This window comes from Dermochelys coriacea, chromosome 3, assembly GCF_009764565.3.
Source record: "Dermochelys coriacea isolate rDerCor1 chromosome 3, rDerCor1.pri.v4, whole genome shotgun sequence".
Taxonomy (NCBI): Eukaryota; Metazoa; Chordata; order Testudines; family Dermochelyidae; genus Dermochelys; species Dermochelys coriacea.
In genome coordinates this window covers 77,177,066-77,195,876 of record NC_050070.1, presented here as the reverse complement: position 1 = coordinate 77,195,876, position 18,811 = coordinate 77,177,066, and the positions used below count along the sequence as shown (strand labels likewise).

Sequence of the window (18,811 nt, the reverse complement as noted above, 5' to 3'; positions counted from 1 at the left end):
CAAGGCAGGCACTCACACAGCCATGGGTAAATCATCGTATAAGCAGCCATCAAACTGCTGCTGCTGGGCTTAAGAGCCAGTCTACTAACTCTTCCCCAAAATCAGGCAGCTTATTAGGCTATGTTTACAAAGCAAAGAAAACTCTGGCCTGTGCCAACCAGCTCAGGCTTGCAGGGCTCTGGTTACAGGGCTGTTTCACTGCAATGTAGAATTCCACTTCACAGGGTTAGAAACCGGGCTCCAGCCAAGCCCAGAAGTCTACACAGCAATGAAACAGCCCCACAGCTCGAGCCCCACGAGCCTGAGCCGGCTGGCATGGGTCAGCCATGGGTTTTTCTTTGCTGTACAGATGTACCCTTACAGGCCAGCTGCACACATTAAATTGCTTGGAGATTGGCTCTGCTGCAGGCCCTGCTTCCTGACAAACATGCCCTAAATTAAGTGCTAAGTAACTAATCTCTTTTCTCCTTTCACCTATGGCAAGTACGTGCTTCAAATACGATCTGTTTTAACTTTTCAGCATGAACCAGATTCTGGAACCAGGACTTACACTGAATAAACTACTCCAGAAGTAGTCTCATTCACTTCAGGGTAGTAAACTGCTTAAGACAGTTAAGACCAAAGCAGACTGTGAAGAACTTCAAAAAGATCTCACAAAACTAAGTGACTGGGCAATAAAATGGCAAATGAAATTTAATGTGGATAAATGTAAAGTAATGTACATTGGAAAAAATAACCCCAACTACACATACAATATGATGGGGGCTAATTTAGCTACAGCTAATCAGGAGAAAGATCTTGAAGTCATCGTGGATAGTTCTCTGAAGACATCCAAGCAATGTGCAGCAGCAGTCAAAAAAGAAAACGGGATGTTAGGAATCATTAAAAAAGGGATAGAGAATAAGACAGAAAATATCTTATTGCCCTTATATAAATCCATGGTACGCCCACATCTTGAATACTGTGTGCAGATGTGGTCCCCTCATCTCAAAAAAGATATACTGGCATTAGAAAAGGTTCAGAAAAGGGCAACTAAAATTATTAAGGATTTGGAATGGGTTCCATATGAGGAGAGATTAAAGAGGCTAGGACTTTTCAGTTTGGAAAAGAGGAGACTAAGTGGGGATATGATAGAGGTATATAAAATCATGAGTGCTGTGGAACAAGTGAATAAGGAAAAGTTATTTACTTGTTCCCATAATATGAGAACTAGGGGCCACCAAATGAAATTAATGGGTAGCAGGTTTAAAAGAAATAAAAGGAAGTTCTTCTTCACTCAGCACACAGTCAACCTGTGGAACTCCTTGCCTGAGGAGGTTGTGAAGGCTAGGACTATAACAGGGTTTAAAAGAGAACTGGATACATTCATGGAGGTTAAGTCCATTAATGGCTATTAGCCAGGATGGGTAAGGGATGGTGTCCCTAGCCTCTGTTTGTCAGAAGTTGGAGATGGATGGCAGGAGAGAGATCACTAGATCATTACCTGTTAGGTTTACTCCCTCTGGGGTACCTGGCATTGGCCACTGTTGGTAGACAGGATACTGGGCTGGATGGACCTTTGGTCTGACCCAGTATGACCATTCTTATGTTCTTATGTGGAAGCGGTGTGAACAAGGATACAGCGTCTGGCTTTTCTGAAAACTTTTGTGGTGACTATAGTCAGATGTCAATCACATGATTTTAAAAATGGTTAAATGCCTAATTAATTGGTCTTGGTATCCTTTGATATCAGCCATTTAGTACAATTAAGTAACATGGATAAAATAACACAGTATATAGTGTTCAGGCCTCAATCTGGCAAAGCACTTGAGCATATAATCAGCTCTTAACATATTTAAGCTTAACTTTAATTTAAGCATGTGCTTAAATTCCAATGATGTCAATTTTGCAGTCAATGAGACTTAAAGTTAAGCACATTCTTAGGAGTGTTGCTGAATAGGGGTGAATTTAAGAATGGTATTGCTTTGTTACAATTGCTTTGTTACAAGCCTAACAAAGAACAGCCATAGTTTTTATCTTCAGCCCACTGTGTGTAAATCTTTGGGGCAACTTTATCAGCAATATTGAAATTAACTGCCATTGTATTGCTGAAGTTTCAGTACAGCTCTGGTAATTGAAGTGTCTAGTTAATCAATGTTCAGCTATATTCCTTAGCCTTATGTGGACACTTTGAGTTAACCTAGAGTGAAGTTCTTTAAAGCCACCCATCATTTTTGTATCTGTGCTGTGCCCAGAGTTGCAGCCCTTTCACAACTGGCTTCTGATAGGGGACTTTCTACCTTCTCTTTACTGTGCTCTGGGGTTGGACGCCTGCAGTGCTTCTATTTCAAAACTCTCAGGCTGGTTCTTTCCTCCATCTAGAGCAGTGGTTCTCAAACTTTTGTACTGGTGACCCCTTTTTCACAACAAGCCTGAGTGTGACCCCCCTCCCATAAATTAAAAACACTTTTTTTTACAGTTAGCACTATTATAAATGCTGGAGGTGAAGTGGGGTTTGGGGTGGAGGCTGACAGCTTGAGATGCTCCATGTAATAACTTCGTGACTCCCTGAGGGATCACACCCCCAGTTTGAGAACCCCTGATCTAGAGCCCTGTTTATCCAAAATCCAGCCAAAAGCTTTGCACAAACAGTGTTGTAGTCTATTTCCAATTACTGTTGTATATACAGAACAAAATAATATAGTCCTTATTCAGTCCTTCCTTGGGTAGTTCTCAGATGTTTTGAGCGAGTAAGGACTAATAAGTTGATCCAGCTCTCCTTATTCAGGGAAAAGTGCCATTAAAATCAGTGAGACCTTTTGCCTGAGTAAAGCATGCAGGATCAGGAGCTGGGTAAGACCTCAGGACTGAGTCTCTGCATTTGAAATAATACCAGCTACTAATAAAGTTTGAAATAATGCTCGTAGAGGGCTAGATCATAGAGTTGCAGTAATAGAACATTCCACCGTGCAGCCTGATAAATACACTTCTGAATCCTAGAGCTACAATTTGTATTGCATGTGTCAATCAGACTCTTCAAAGACTGTTCATCCAACTTGGGTTATAATATTCTCAGTATTATTCTGTTGATATTAAATCAGGTTAGAGGAGTTAAAGAAAAAGTTGCAAACTATGAAGTGGTGTTCAATAAGGACTTGACCCTGCCAGGTGTTTAGCACTCTCGACTCCCTTGTAATATTGGGCCTTTAGCATGCTAACTAGAAAACTGGAACTGAACTGAAAAGGACAAAATGTAGCTTGACATTATCATGATTTTTTAAATTGTATTTATTTGCTTGGAAAAGTGCACTGGATAGCCCCTATACCTATAATCTTGTAAACTTTTTATTACCCAGTATCTGTACCTTTTCACCTGTTCAGCTTCCAGAAGACTTACTTTCAGTGTCTCAACATAAGTTTTAAGTGCTGTGTATGTTGGTGAAGCTATATAAATTCTTGTTATTATTTTTAATACTAATTTTATTAGGTGAATTGTAAAATAACCATTGTTGACAAAAAATTGTGTTTTTCTGTGTTTGGCTGTAGGCATAAAGAGCCCGCTTCAGTGGTGATATATTCAGTGGTGAAAGTTACACTGTGGGTCATAAAAGTGAGTGGGTGCAAATAATAAAGCCAAGTATCTTGCACCAATTTTGACATTCAATGGGTGTGCAAAAATAATGTAATTTATAGTTCGAGTATGGCTGGTTTAAAAACAAGAATTCCATTTAGCAAAAATTGCTGGGGTTTCAACATTTATTTCTGTTCCAATGCAGAACAAAACCAAAACCTTGAATGAGAGAGACTGAATCAGAGAGAGTGGGGACTTGACATCGGTCTTTCACATCCTGCATGAGTGCCCTAACTACTGAGCTGTTGACTATTCTGGGATCAGGGTATCTCTCTCAGGGATTGACCAGAAATTGCATTCTGGCCCAGAGAAACTTTTCAGATGAAAACATATTTAGTTAGAAGATTCCCAACCAGCTCTAAGTATCCAGTTCTGAGGAGACAGAAAAGGTGTATAGCAGGAACAGCAATTAGTAGGAGGATGTAAATAAAACAGGAGACCCTGCTTTATTTCACAGCCTATATTACATTTTTTGCCACATCTCTCTTCTGTTCCCTCAGCATGTATGTTACACTCATTTTGCACAACCATTGAAGGTCCAAAAAAAATCAGCGCAAGTTACATGATTTTACCACTTACACCTGACCAATCTGCATATCCTGTGTAACCTACAACATGGTTTATGCCACATCTGAATTTGATTAGTAGACTTCTGTGGGAGCTGCATCCGCTTATACCAGGCCCAGAATTTATTATCAGTGACCTCAATGCCATGTGGTGGTTCTTAATTTCTGGAGAGTGGTCTGTGGTGAATGCAGAAACTATAAACTATAGCATTTCTCTCTTGGATATGGGCCAAAGGTCAAGAGTTTCAAAATAGGAGCCTGAAGTTAGACTCTTCAGTCCATATTTAAGTGCATAGGATGAGAGTCTGTGCTGTCCTGTAAGAAATGCAGCACAAAACTCACAGCCCAATGGTGGGGGGCTAGCATGGCTTTAAGCCATTCTGGTGCCCTCCCAATCTTTGGCTGCTTCTGGTGCTGAAGAAGCCCCTGGAGTAACTTAAATAGCTCTGGGGGACTGTTAAAATTACAGCAGCCTCCTCAGGCTGCCATGTGAGCTACAGTGCTCTGAGGATCTTCTGCAGCGATGTGGCCCTGCCCCTGGCGTGCCCCTCCCATCCCCAACCTCATCCTTATCCAGGGCTTTCCAAGACGTTCTGGGAAGGCACTACCTGCGGTAGGTAAATCCTCCTGCAGCCAGAACTGGGGCTTTTAGCACTTTTTACTCTGCTTCTGCGCAGGGGTAAAGGAGCCAGAGTTGGGGTTGAGTATCTCACCTCTAAATAATTGGGTTGATTTTAAAATAGAAAGCATTGAGCATGCAACATCTCCTATTGAAGCAAACAGAAGCTTCTGTTTGCTCAGCACTTTTGAAAATCAGTCCAATTTATTTAAGTTCCTAGCTGTGGACTTAAGAGCATAAATTTAGCTTCCTATTTCTGGGAATCTTTACCAAAAAGTCTAAAGCAACCACTCTGAAGCCTTTTTTTGCATAAGCATCGCAAGTGCTTATCTATTGAATTATTTCTAATAATTTCTGCTCAGGTAGGTACATAATAACAGTGGTAATACATGTGTTCAGTCAAGTACTTTTATTCATAGAATACATCTCAAATTTATTTTAGCAGTTTAAATAGGAGAGTTTAATGTATATTTAGTCAAGCATTACAGTAGTGAGGGCTTAAGCAGATTAGAAATAAATGAATCCAATTAAAGAACATGTCTCTGAAATTTGATATGTCATAGGTGTGAATGAACTGTTTGCACAGCAATTGTAAAGAAATCATTAATGATTAACTATCTAGAAAAGGTTTAATCAAGGATAAACGGTATAGGACAGAGTCAAAAACATTTAGGTTAAATATATGGAGATGCTCAAATAATAAGGAACACTTGGCATCAATAGTGGCTTTGGTACTGTTTTCTGTAAATACACTGTATAATAATAATAATACAATAATTTGCATTACTATAGCACCAAGGAGCCCTGGGTTCTGGACCAGGACCCCATTGTGCTAAAGACTGTACAAAGACAGAACAAAAAGATAGTCCCTGCCCCATAAGACTTATTATTTGTGCTACAGCAGCAAATAGAGGCCACAAATGAGATCAGGGCTCTATTTTGCTATATGTTATTCATGCTGATAGAAAGAGACAACCTCTGCCCTGCAGAGCTCACATTTTAAATAGACAAGAGAGACAGAGGATTAGAGAGAGGAAATATTATCCCCATTTTCACAGATGGGGAGCTGAGACAAAAAGATTACAGGTGGGATGTTCCAGAGCTCCCAATGCTCTTAACTTTGTTCCCATTGAACTAATCGGTAAAACTCCCATTGACTTCAATGGGGGAAGAGTTAGGCCCATGCTGGGTGCTTTTGAAAAATCTCATACTTCGAGACTTGGTAAAGGTCACACAGGGATTCTATGGGAGAGCTGGGGCTTGAACCCAGATTTTAAGGGTCCCAGTCCAGTGTCTTAAAAGTGTCAGTGGTACTAAAATAAAATAATTTCAGCATATAAAAATGTCATTGATAATGATTGAGATGAGAAGTGTAGCCTGTGCAACAGTAAAATGCCTGTAGTAATGGGAATATTCTCATACTGATGTGTGAGAATTTATATCTGTGTGCCAGTGTGCCATTAATACTAATAGGAATTACTGAGCATGCATAAATCTTGACACACTGAAGTGAGAATATAGCCAAAGATCAATTTCCAAAGGAAGCATTTTTTAAAGAGAAAAAAATTCCATTTTACCCCTCATTTAGCAGGGTTTTAGTTCATTCTAGAATGTGCTTTAAAAAAAATTATGAATTTAAAGTAATGGAAAACAATGTTAAAAAAGTCAATCAATCCAACAACATATCCAGTGCTGACTTTGTAGGCATGTGCTGTGAGGTTCTTCACTGTTAGAGTTGCTGTCAAATGAAATGTGGAACTAAGCTCCTTTCTTTATGTATTTGGTGACTGTCCAAGTAAATGTTAGAGTTCTCATGGCACTTTTCAAAAAGTATAGCAGACAGCCTTTCCCTTAGCCAACTTTATCATTATCAAGTATGTTCTAGCATCCAAAAGCCTTTGAGAGCTATACACAAATACATATTGCTCCATTTACTTACACAATCACTGGATATATACCAGATGTGATTTTGGCCCACTGTGTTTTGAGACACCTTACATTTGAAAGATATACTTTTTATACACTCCCATCACAGAATGAAATTAGTGTCATCATATTTTGTTACATTTATTTTATGCATTCTACATTTTTTCCAAGTCACATGTGAGTACAGATGCAAATGATCTTTGTATCCTAAACTATTATAAGCATTTTATTTATAAAACAATTACAGATCTTTGACACATATTTTCATTTGGGCAAAACCTTGTGAATTCAAGCATACAAAGTGTTGCTGTTTGGCTGACAATCATACTGCTTCTGTGTATACATGTAGCTGGGAATGACAAGCTGCATCTCCTAATTGTTGGAAATACAGCTGTAACATGATGATCTAGAGGCCAGAACTCTCTTTTATTTAACTGTCAGACCAATTTGACAGCAGGAGTGACTAACAATCTGGGAGAAGACACCAAGCTGGAAAATACAAAACTTGCCCAGCAGTAGCTTTTTGAAAACATCTGCAGGCATCTAAATGTTCCTTTATATGAAACATCATGCTTGAGTTTTCCTGAAAATACCATTTATTTGATTCAGCCCCTTTGGGCTTGTTAATGGGGTGTGGCAGTATGCATCGGTGTGTGTGTGGAGGAATTCTAATGCACACCAATGTGTTGCACACTAGCTGGCCCAGGTAGACCCTGCTGACCTGTTTCAAACAGTACTACATCAACGCACAGTAAAGAGTTTTTATTGTTCAATAGCAGGGTCCACATGGGCCAGCTAGTGTATGATACATTGGTGTGCACTAGAATTCACACCCTTCTAATGCACGCTACTGCACCATGTAGACAAGCCCTTAGTTTGCAGATTGTTCAGTGTTTGAAGGTTTGATGTGATTTGCAGTGTGGGACTCTCATGATGGGAAAAGATATGTCTGTGACTCCACAAGCTGTATGCTACCAATGCAAACTTATGAATGCCACTTGTGAGGAAAGAAATGTCTGGAACTCAGAACTATAGCTGGCCAAACTAGTCTTCTAATTAACAATAATAATAAGTAATCTCTTGAAGGGCCTAATGATCCAAAGCCCACTCAGTCAGCGGGAACCTTTTCATTGATTTAAATGGACTTTGGATCAGGCCTGTGTGGTGCTTTTCATCTAAAAGTGTTTTAAAAAGGAGGGTAAGTATCATTATCCCAATTTACAGATGGGGAAACTGAGGCACAGAGAGGTGAAGTGATTAGCCCAAGGTCACACAACAGAACACCAATGAAGTCTGGTAACAGGTGATGAGGGAACTGCAAAAAGTTCAGAGGTTCTTTTCAGTTCAGGTAAGCACTGTAAAGTTTGGATACTTATTCAAATTAAACAAACCCCTTGAGTATACAAAACTAAAGTCCGCTCTTAATCTCACTGATTTTTGCCATTGGCATAAATGGGTTTAGGACTGAACCCTTAGCTTGGAAATCTTACAAGAGCTGAGCTTCTTGCAAAATGTTTGATACTTCCTGATTCTGGTTAGGTGAGAAATGCCAGAGAGCAGCCTTTCTCATTGTATATTGGTACTTCTGCTTCTGGTCCTGACTTGAACTTGGAAGTTCAGAGGTGTATTAAACTGAAAACTAAAGGGAAGGTGGGTAGGAAACGTCACAAAATCTTTTTGAATTTCAAAAAGAGTTTGCTTTACATTTAAAATGAAGGGAGTAGAGAGTGGAGAAATGTTTATTTTATCTCCAGTGGTTCACCAATCACTACTAACAGCATTAAGGAAGGTTACATGAATCCCCCTCCTTACATATCTCGTAAGCAGACTGTGGCTTTTTTCAGCATTGCTGATATACTCTGTACAAAGAGCATAGGACATAACAGATGAGAAAATTGTCCAGTCTGTTGTGCCACCTGCTGCTTCAGAAAGTAATGGAGACAACAAAGAGCAAGAATCTGTTTTTCTTTTATTCATCAGCTGAATGAGGCTTTGTCAACACTGAGACGGGGTAGAAAGCAGCAGTGATACAAGTGGACATTTTTTCAAAAGTAGAAAAATGATTTATTATAGAACTGTGCTTGGAGACAAAGAAAAGTTACAGATTTTTTTTCTTGATCCTGGGGTAATTAAACTAAATGGCAGGAACTCAGTGAAACAGACTGAATATGGATTACAGTAAACTTCCAGCAGTATGGGTTTCCTTTATTATTTCAGTTTAACGTTCCCATTTCTAATCCATTTTCTGTCAGACTGGCAGAAATAGCTCTTTAGTGCCACTAACCAACATAAATGCCAATTGCAGAAATATGTTGTTTTTAAAACAACAATACAATACCTGTGTATAAGCACAGGGAATGATGACTATATTTAATTAGTGGATCCAACCCATAGCTCAATAGCTTGAACAATTAAAACTACAACACGCTTTCTGCGGTGGGGACAGATGCTTGCTATGTCTCCTCAGTAACATTACATAATCACATTTACAGTGCATAACCCTATTGTATAAATAGCCCCTTACACTCACATTTATGTTCAGATAATACCAAAGTCACATTGTACTGAGTCAATGTGTGTTAGTGGATTAACGCTAATTCAAGGCATTGCTCTTAGAATATGATTGTGTAAAAGGGCATACTGGCCCTTTAAGATAAACTACAGGCTCTTTTCTTGCTTCGTCTTAGGATAGAGAAATTCTGGGAGTTGTAGTTCCCAAGACTAATGGGAATTAGAAGCTGTTACAGCAAGGAGTGCTGGGAGGAAGTGCTAGATGATATACACATCTACCTTTCCGGAAGAGCAAGAAGAGGCTGTAGAAGGAGAAAAGTTCTGGTCCTTTCTAGTAAGGGCCCTGGAAGTAGTAAAGAGATGTAGAGGGCATAGAATTTGGGCCTGGTCACCCTGGTGCCCACCTTCAGGGACTCAATGCCAGAACTTGTAGCAGAAAATGAAGAAAGTTCTTCCTCCAGTTCTCTGTGGCAAAGGTGAGAAGATTTGCTGTTGTATTACAGAATGGGTGGAGTATGGGTTGAGTAGGATGGATAAATTACCCAGTGAAGGAAACTGAGCCAGCAGCCACACTACCACAATAGAGAGGAAAGCCATTGCCACAGATTGGCAAGTATTGATATGACAATTTGCTCATATCATCAGTGTGGTGTTACTGCTGTTAAGTTAGACTCCCATGCTATATGGCATAGGATTATAATGTATCGATACAGATGTGTATCTGGGTTTAAGAGTTGATGAGTTAGAACCTTTTTAACTTTTGTGAGCAAGAGTTTGTCCCAATACTTTCATATGTCTTCTGCATAAATTATTAGGCTATATTCTGTTTTTGACAGAGCACTGATGGTCCCCAGAAATGCTTTCATCACCATGGTGAAGCACATTCAAATGAGGCAAAAGGAGGGCCAATCATGAAAGAGTCCAGCAAAAGGCTGGGTTTGGGGGATCCACTGAACTCTTTTATTTCATAGGCAATAATTTTTCTGCATGAATCTCCCTTCTCTTATGTCACTGCAGGTTGTAGCGCACTGCCTATCTACCATGCCCTGGTCTCTTACTTCCCCGTGGTGTGTGTAATCCCCAGCTCCAGCCTTTTTCCTTGCACAGGCTCAGTAATTCAGAGCCTCAGCTGGGGAGTAAGGAGACTTCCTGTCTCACTCTCAGAGTCCAGTTGCTCCCTCTGGTCCAGGGAGAAGGGGGAAAAGGAGCAGGGTCAAAACCCAGCCTAGTCTTACTCACAGCTTTGGTCCTTCCCCTGTAGATCACTCTGCTTCAGCCGCTATCGTCTGTCTGCCTTCTTGCAGCCAGTCTCTCCTTCACTCTCCCCCTGTTTGGCTGCTAGAGCTCCCTTTTAAGCAAGTCCTCCATAGGGAGCATGCCTGACAACTGCTCAGTGACAGGGCCTTTGTGGCCCAGTATAGTTCTACCATCTTTAGCCTTAGTTTGGGGTCGGTGAACCCCATCACAGGGGATTATAAGCACCTTGTGGTCCACTCTGTTAAAGGCTGCAAAGAGGTCCAACAGCATGACCATGAAGATCTAACTTGTGTCCAGGGCCAGGAGGAGATTGTCTTTTGGTGCCAGAAGCAGAAGTACCAATATATAATGAGAAAGGCTGCTCTCTGGCATTTCTCACCTAACCAGAATCAGGAAGTATCAAACATTTTGCAAGAAGCTCAGCTCTTGTAAGATTTCCAAGCTAAAGGCTCAGTCCTGGACCCATTTACGCCAGTGGCAAAAATCAATGAGATTAAAAGCGGACTTTAGTTTTGGATACTCAAGGGGTTTGTTTAATTTGAATAAGTATCCAAACTTTACAGTGCTTACCTGAACTGAAAAGAACCTCTGAACTTTTTGCAGTTCCCTCATTACCTGTTACCAGAGCCATTTCTGTGCTGTGCCCTGGTCTGGCCCCTGATTGTGAGGTATCCAGGATGTTGGCTGATGTCACATGTTAGTGTTTGGTGATTACTACATTCTCACTTATTTTGCCCAGAAATGGGAGGTTGGAGACAGGACAAACCTGGAGAGATCTTCAGGATGTTGGCTTCTTGAGGACTGGGATAACTATTGCATTTTACAAGGAGTTTGGCAGTTGTGCTTCTTGAAAGAAGACATTGACTACTTCTGTTAATTGCAGGTATAGTTCTTCACTGCCTTTTACCAGCCAGGAAGAGCATGTATCTTTTTCACATGGGCATGGAGCATTTTCATCTGTAGCTCTGGTATTTATCAGAGCTTCCTGAGCTTTGGCATGTGTGATGGGACCAAAATTAGTTGGGGTAATGGGATGAATAATACACCCTGGTCAGGGATGGAGTTTTTCCCAGTTAGCTCAATATATATTTGGTTGATCTTATCAGTGGAGACAGCTCTTCACAACAGTCAATGCTTGGTCTGGTGTCGGGGCTATGCAGTCTGGGCTGACTAGCCAGTTCACTATACAAAATAACTTGGCTGGCCATGATTCTGCAATGCTAATTGGGGAGGGGTAGAAGGCTGGTTGTGCCTCTGTTATGGTAGTGAGTTGTCCTGTGGGTGTTTGTGCTGCAGGTGGAGGGAGTCTGAATGTATTTTTGTACCACTACCATTCTAACTTTGTGCCTGTGTGCTTAATCTGCTGTAGTTCATCTGTGAATCACTGTGATCTTCTTGGTCACTGTGGGTGAGTGGCTAGCTTGTGGCCAAGGCATCAATAGTAGTGGAGAACAGTGACTGTATATTGTACTAACTCATTGGTGCATTGGCCTTGTATTTGGGCGGCTTGTTCAAATAGGGTGAGTTGGAAATTGAGGAAGTTCTGGAGTTTTTCAGGAGCAGACCCGCTTTGGTTGCTCACTAGCCTAGTGGGAGGGAGGGAAAGCTCTGACCTCTGCCCGGATAGATGGTGACCAGACCAGGACAGTGGTATGTTGGTGATATCTTCAGCCTAGCACTGGATACTGGAGATAAGATCTAACAGAATGTCTGGCTGCATGTGTAGGTTGGAGACTGACTGGGAGAATTCTATGGTTTTCATGTGGGCCATGAGATCAAGTGCTACTGTATCACTGAGACAGTCTATCTGAAGGTTGAGGTAATTGAAGACAAGACATCTGGGGGATTCCAATGCCATGGAGGACAGCAGCTATGTACATTCCTCCATGAAGGTGACAGAGTTTTCAGCTGCCGTTACGTACCTTACTAGCAGTCTGATGTTCCTCTTATCGTTTGCCTCACAGATCATATGGATTCAATCAAATGTTGTTGTGTCTGAGATGAAATGTCTTTTGCATCCGAGGTTGGAGAGGAGCAGAACTGCTACTCAATGTCTTGTCTTTTTTCTGTTGCATTCTGAAATCTGTCTTGAGTTGTGATGTAGAGTATCCTGTGTGGATTAGTGGTGCCAGGGTAGGGTTGCAGGTGGCATTGAACCACGTCTTAATGATGTAAGCAGGGCCATGTGCTCCATCCAAAATGAGATGATAGATGGTGACCACTGACTTTGCATTCAGCTGCAGGAGCTTCAGGCTCTTATTTTCTTCTTCGCCTCTGTTTACTGAGGTTACTTACTGAGCAGTTAGCTTTAGGATTTATCCTAGTGTATGGTGTTCTTGTGGGACATCTTCTCAACCCAGTGATAGTGGAGATTAGGGAAGGGGTAGGGTATTGCAATTCAAGGTCATTTGAAGGTGCTGGTGTTACAATTCCCCAGATCCTGAGGGCCTGGCAATGTTGTCCTGCACTGTAGCTTAGAAGATTTAAATGTTGGTCCTTAAACAGGTGCAGCTGACAAAGGATGGTATTGGAGTAGTGGATTGTGATGCAAGTAGTGGCGGGGGGCCATTTCGTCCCATCTCCTTTTATCTTCTTCTTTGTTATAATGAAGGGGTACATTGCATTCCTGTGAAGGCTTCTGTTCCAGAGTGGACATGGAGCTAAGAGGGCTAGGTTGTAGTAGGAGGAGTGGATAGCCAAAGAAGTTGTATTAGCCATTTAAATCATATAGATACTGGGGGAGCAGGAGACAGAGACACTAAGAAAACAACCCTGGTGCTTATCAGTAAAGTTGTGAACATCTTGTCTCCTTAGTTTTGTCCTAATATTAATTTTCCCTGTTGTCTTGTTGCTACTGGAAAGATGTTGGGTCAGAGTTGGAAGTTATGAACATTTTTTGAAGACCATTGACAATACATTGGGATGTTTTAATAATTAAACGTAAAGACTAGCTACAGAATGTTAGCATCCTTCACTTTAATATTGCATTTGACCTTTCATACAATTGAAGAGAAAATTGGTAGCACTCAACTGTGCAGAAACAGATGCCTTGTGCGTAGAGATAGGCTTGCACCACAACCCTGAATCCAAACACTCCGAAAATTAATGAGGATAAAAACAGAGCTCCAAATTTTGTTGCTGGGCTTTACTTCTCTAATAAGCCAAACCAAAATCCTGGATCCAACCATTCTCAATATTTGGGGTATTTGAAACACAGATCCAAATATGGCACAGGCCCATCTCTATTACAGCCAATGTTTGGAGAAATGAATTCCTCAAAGAAATAGCTAAGCATTACAAAACATTAATTATACACTGTGGAAACATTTGTCTGTTGTAAACGGGAGATACTGTACCCAGCTACTGCTCTAATTACAGTGGCTTATTTATACTGTACGGTATGTTTCTTGTCAGAGAGACGAGGCCTTCAATAGGAAATCTGTTCTACTAACAGGTTTGTTGATTACCTGGTACAAACAAGTTTTAGTTTGGAAACAGATGTATTGACCATAAATTAATTTGTCTGTTCAACAGGTTTATTTGTGTAGCTATTCAGAGATTCATTATATTTAATCATTTGAATATCTGGAAGCTTTCAGTCGTTTATCAGGTTTGTCCCTGCAGCCATGGTATTTATTTGAAAGAGTTTCATTGTACTAAGCAGAGAGATGCAGAGGCTGGGGCATAGTTCATGTATATTTTTAACTGGCATGGCTTACATCAATGTATGTATGATTATGGTTCAGGATACGGTAGGTAGAGATTGTTGAATGATTTGTTAATAATAGTTTTCATTAAGGGCTAGACTGAACCTTTAGATTCAGTCCTGAGTATGAAGTAATGTGCAACGGCATTGCCCCAGAAAAGAATTGTGAGTCACAATTCCTCCCCTGTCGTCCTCTTGCTCGGTTGACTGGCACAAAGGAGAGGATGAGCCATGGCTCCTCCCACTTCCCTGCTGGTTTGTGGGAGGCAGGATGAGGAATGCAGCTTCTTACTTTCTTCCTTCTCCACAAGACATGATCAGAGTAGGTTCTATGCGATCATGCAGAGAGATGGGGGCTGCTCACTTCCTATTCTCCTCACAGAGTCACATAGATCAAGGACATAATTCTATCCTAAGAATTTATCCCATTTTGGTGAGCAAATCAGTATGAACTATTGCTGATTTTCTTAGAATGTATTTGTATACACTATTGGCTAAAAAGTTTGAGTGCATAACCTTCTGACTTTGTGAACTGGTCATTTAAATTTTATGGTATTTTTTTTTAAATTCTCCCTGATTGGATTACTGAAGATCTTTAAACAGGGGAATAATAAATAGTAAATTTTTGGATGGATATTTTGTGAAAGTTTCAAGATTTGCAAACATGTTCACAAATATTCATCAATTGCCTGAATACTTGGGAATAATGAATGATATGATCTCACAAATCACAGAAGTCTAAATTCAGAGATTGCCAAAATAATATTTACAAATCCCTTGATTTACTGTTCTGTCACTGGTAGTTGTATATGTATCAGTTTAAAAAAAAAACCCACCATCCACACCCCTTTAGCTGCATAGCTACAAACTCACTGCCTTGTAATATTTTCAAAAGTCCCCATCATCACTGCTTTGTATTACTGAAGAAAGTGGAGCCCCAAGATGGGGAGAATGAGGTGTATAAGGTAACCATATTTTCAAAATAAAAAAACAGGGACACTTTTGTGTAGACATTTTTTTTAGAGTCATGAAATAGTCATAGGAAAGTCGTTTTTTAAATGTGTGCCACCATAGCTACTGCCAGCTTCTAGGTAGACAGAGAAATATGCATATTTTTTGGAGTGGAGGATTCCCCTTCCCTCCTTCCCAATAACATAGTGTTCTGAATGATTTTATCATGAAACATTAAACAAGTGTATTTTAACATTCACTTTGAGCAAAGGAACAGCTTTGACAGGGTGTATGTGTGACCATTCAATTTTGGAGAATCTGGCCCCTTCTGTCAATTTTGTTCTCTGATAACTGCATAGCACAGCGTTTGTTACTTATCTGCACATCTTTTGAGTAATGTGTGCGAAAGACAGGAGTTCCGTTTTGTGAAGATTTTTTTGGCTCTGAATCTGAGTGAAACCTGAAATTTTTGAAATGCTCTGTGAAGGAAAATTCCAGAAAAAAAATTCATTTTGGGGTGATTGAAATATTTTGTTTCAAAAATGTCAAAACAGTCTGTTTTGACACTGGCAGAACTTTTATCCTGTTTTCCTTCCAAAATGAAATTCTGGAACCAACCAACCAATCTTATTAAGCATTTTGATTTCAAAGGAACCATATATTCCAATGGAATATGGTTCTGTCAAAGTTTCTCTGACCAGCTCTACTTCTGAGTCCACTATTTCTCTGTATAATAGAATGAGACATTAGTTTCATTTTTAGGCTTTTCTAATTGTACAGATTGTAGAGAAAAACTAAAGCTATACAGTTGTCCTGGATGTCCCCACCCGAGATGCTAATTGTTTCCATCCCCCATCAGACAGGAAAACGGGTCTGATTAAGATATGGAGTGAGTTCATGTCTTCTATTTCTGCCTTTAATAGGGATACCGAATATAAAGGGCTACAGCTCTCCCTGGATCAAGTGACAGCAACCAAGCCATCATTCTCATACGCAAATTCAACTCCAACCATAACGGACAATAGAAAGGGAAGCAAATCACGGCTCTCAAGCACAAAGTCAAAATCAAGGACATCACCATATCCACAGGTAGCTGTCTTTGAACAACATATTTTATGTATTTCTTTACTGCATAACTTGATTTTAGCTGACTTTCAAGCAAGAAATTAGAATGGGCTGAGGAAAGTACTCCTCAATATGAGTAAAGGGTGGCAGAATGGGGTCCTTAGACCATAAGATCTTGAGGGCAGGGATGTGTTGTTAAATGTCTGTAAAATACCATGTACAGTATGGTGCAGCATCAATAAATCATCATCTATAATATATGGTGGGGATTTCATAGGGGAGTGACAACTGGAGAGTTGAAAAAGCTCTTGGTGTAGCATTTTTGTTGTTTGGTATCTGGGGACTTTGAGTTGTGCCCGTTTGAATAATCCAGTTATGGTATGATCCTATTTTTTCTTAAACTATTTTTCTAGCCCTATAATTATCAGGAGAAGGAAAGGCAGTAGGAAGCACATGAGTGGAGACTAGTGGTGAAATGTTTGCTAAAAGAAATGAGTTTCTGGGAAGGGTTAGGATGATGTGGCTTGGTGAACTGGAGGAAGAATGTTCCTTCAGGCTCAAAGTTGTGAATGGAAAAAGAAAACACAGGCACATGGTGTTAGGTTTCAATAGACTTTAATTCCCTTTTTTTCATATTCAGGCTTACATTTTAAAAAAATCTCCTGACTATTGTGTGGGGTCAATTTTCCAATGGCTCTCCAAAGACGGGTTTGCAAAAATTTGTCCATACAACTCTTTGGCTGCACAGAACCCCATATTTGATCAGGAATGTATGGTTTGTTGAGCATACAAACTATTGTGGCTACCAAACATTGAGCCCAGTCCTGTGGGCCTTACTCAAGTGCCCCAAGTGGAGATACTTGCATGAGTAAGCGTTCACAGTCAGATAGCTGTGGATGCCTGTAAGGAATCCAGTTGGATACTTGGCTCATAGTGTTACCTCTTGATATGATTCCCCTGTAAGACCAATATTTGCAAAACTGGGTTCTTAAAGTGAGGATCCCGAGTTCATACTATGGTGCTTAAATAAGTGGCCTGTTTTTCAAAAGTTCAAAAGGACCCAGCAGTTTTAACTTACTGCAGTGAGAGCTGCTGGGTATCAAGCACTTTTGATAATGGGGATACTTATTTGGGCACCTCAGGATGAACTCAGACTCCTAACTTTGTGAAGCCAGTTTTGAAAATTTTTCGTTTGCTAGCACCTTTAGCAACCCTCATGCATTTGGGCCTTAATTTAGTAGTGGTTATCGCCTGAATGGCTAGTCTCCAATTCAATTTACATCCTTATCACCAGTTAAAATGGTAGTAAAACCAGAGGTTTTGTCATACATAAAGCGGCAACAGTGCTTGTTGTCAATTTATTGAAAAACAGTCGTACTGTATATTATAGCACCCCACCACAAGCAATGGTGGCAGCTTGTCTGTACCTCATCACTTCCAGTCACTGAATAAACTGTTGAAAGACCAACCTAAGCTGTTGTAAAGAGCTTGCAGCAGGTGGTATTGCCTGTGCCCATCAGTTTCCAGCCCACATAATCTGTCACTCAGTTATGGAGAATTGGAGAGTGATTCAAAAGCATGGTTATAAAATGACAGTAAGGGTTTTGGCTCACATACAGAGCCTGTTTTTTTTGGGGGGGGGGATTCTTACTAAAATTAGTGCCATTGGACATGGAGATCCCTTGGGGTTACCCAGCTGTCAGTGGGTATTCTGATGGTTTTTAAATGTGTGTACTTTTCTTTTTTTTTGCCTTGTTTCCTTGCTCTTAGAAGAAAAACTGGGAAAAATATGCTTTACTGAGCGATGCCTGAGAATCTACTCCTTTGTCAGCTGTGTACCACTAGGGCAGCTACGTGAGAAGTGGACTGTAAGAAAAACAGATTTTAATAAATCTCAGTTGCATGGTCATTACTTGGGCAGGAGGAGAGGAGCTCAGCTCGCTTAACACAGTGTTAACTTTTTTCTCAAACCTCATATTACTGCTGAATAAGGTGGACTAGGGTATTTGCAGAGCAGAATCCTTCTACTAGAATCTCTTTCACTAAAAGTGACTTTGTCAAATTGCAATTCTTGTCAGAATTTGTTTAATTCAAATTGACTATAGCAGAACAGGGACCTGCAAAGCCTGCCTCAGGATGGGAGAAGGGCAGACCAATATTCATTATGTGATTGTGGGGTTGCTGCTGTCTGAATGCATTGATCAGTCCTCTGCTTGTGAAGCCTGATTAAATACAGGAGAAGGGATAAGAAACTGATGGGGTTGTTACAGAAAGGAATGACTGAGTTGGCTAAAGGATGTCCCTTTCCTCCTCTTCTGCCCCATTACTATAAATCTATTTGGGTTCTCCCAAAATCTAGCTCTGGACCTCATTTATTCTATATCCCAAAGAGCTAGCCCTGGGCCTCATTTATTCTGTACACAGGAAATAGCAACAAGATTGGCAAAACATTTTAATTGTGATCGTCTGAACAATTGCTTTGGAGTTTAATCTTCCATTAGTAATGATCATTTAAAGGAAAAGTTGAAAGTTCTCAGCCTCTGATGGAAACATTTTATGGTCAGATTTTGATCAGCCTTTATTGCTTCATCTAAACCTCT

General features: G+C 40.3%; 1 protein-coding gene across 4 annotated transcripts in view; it reads left to right on the top strand.

Moving 5' to 3' along the window:
- The window catches only part of SIM1 (SIM bHLH transcription factor 1), a 58,987-nt gene that overhangs the window by 27,858 nt on the left and 12,318 nt on the right, over positions 1–18,811 (top strand). For all 4 annotated transcript variants that reach the window (XM_038396422.2, XM_043510708.1, XM_043510707.1 and 1 more), the window contains one exon: positions 16,070–16,235. In XM_038396422.2, the coding sequence (XP_038252350.1) occupies positions 16,070–16,235 (166 nt within the window). The remainder of the gene's footprint in view (positions 1–16,069; positions 16,236–18,811) is intronic.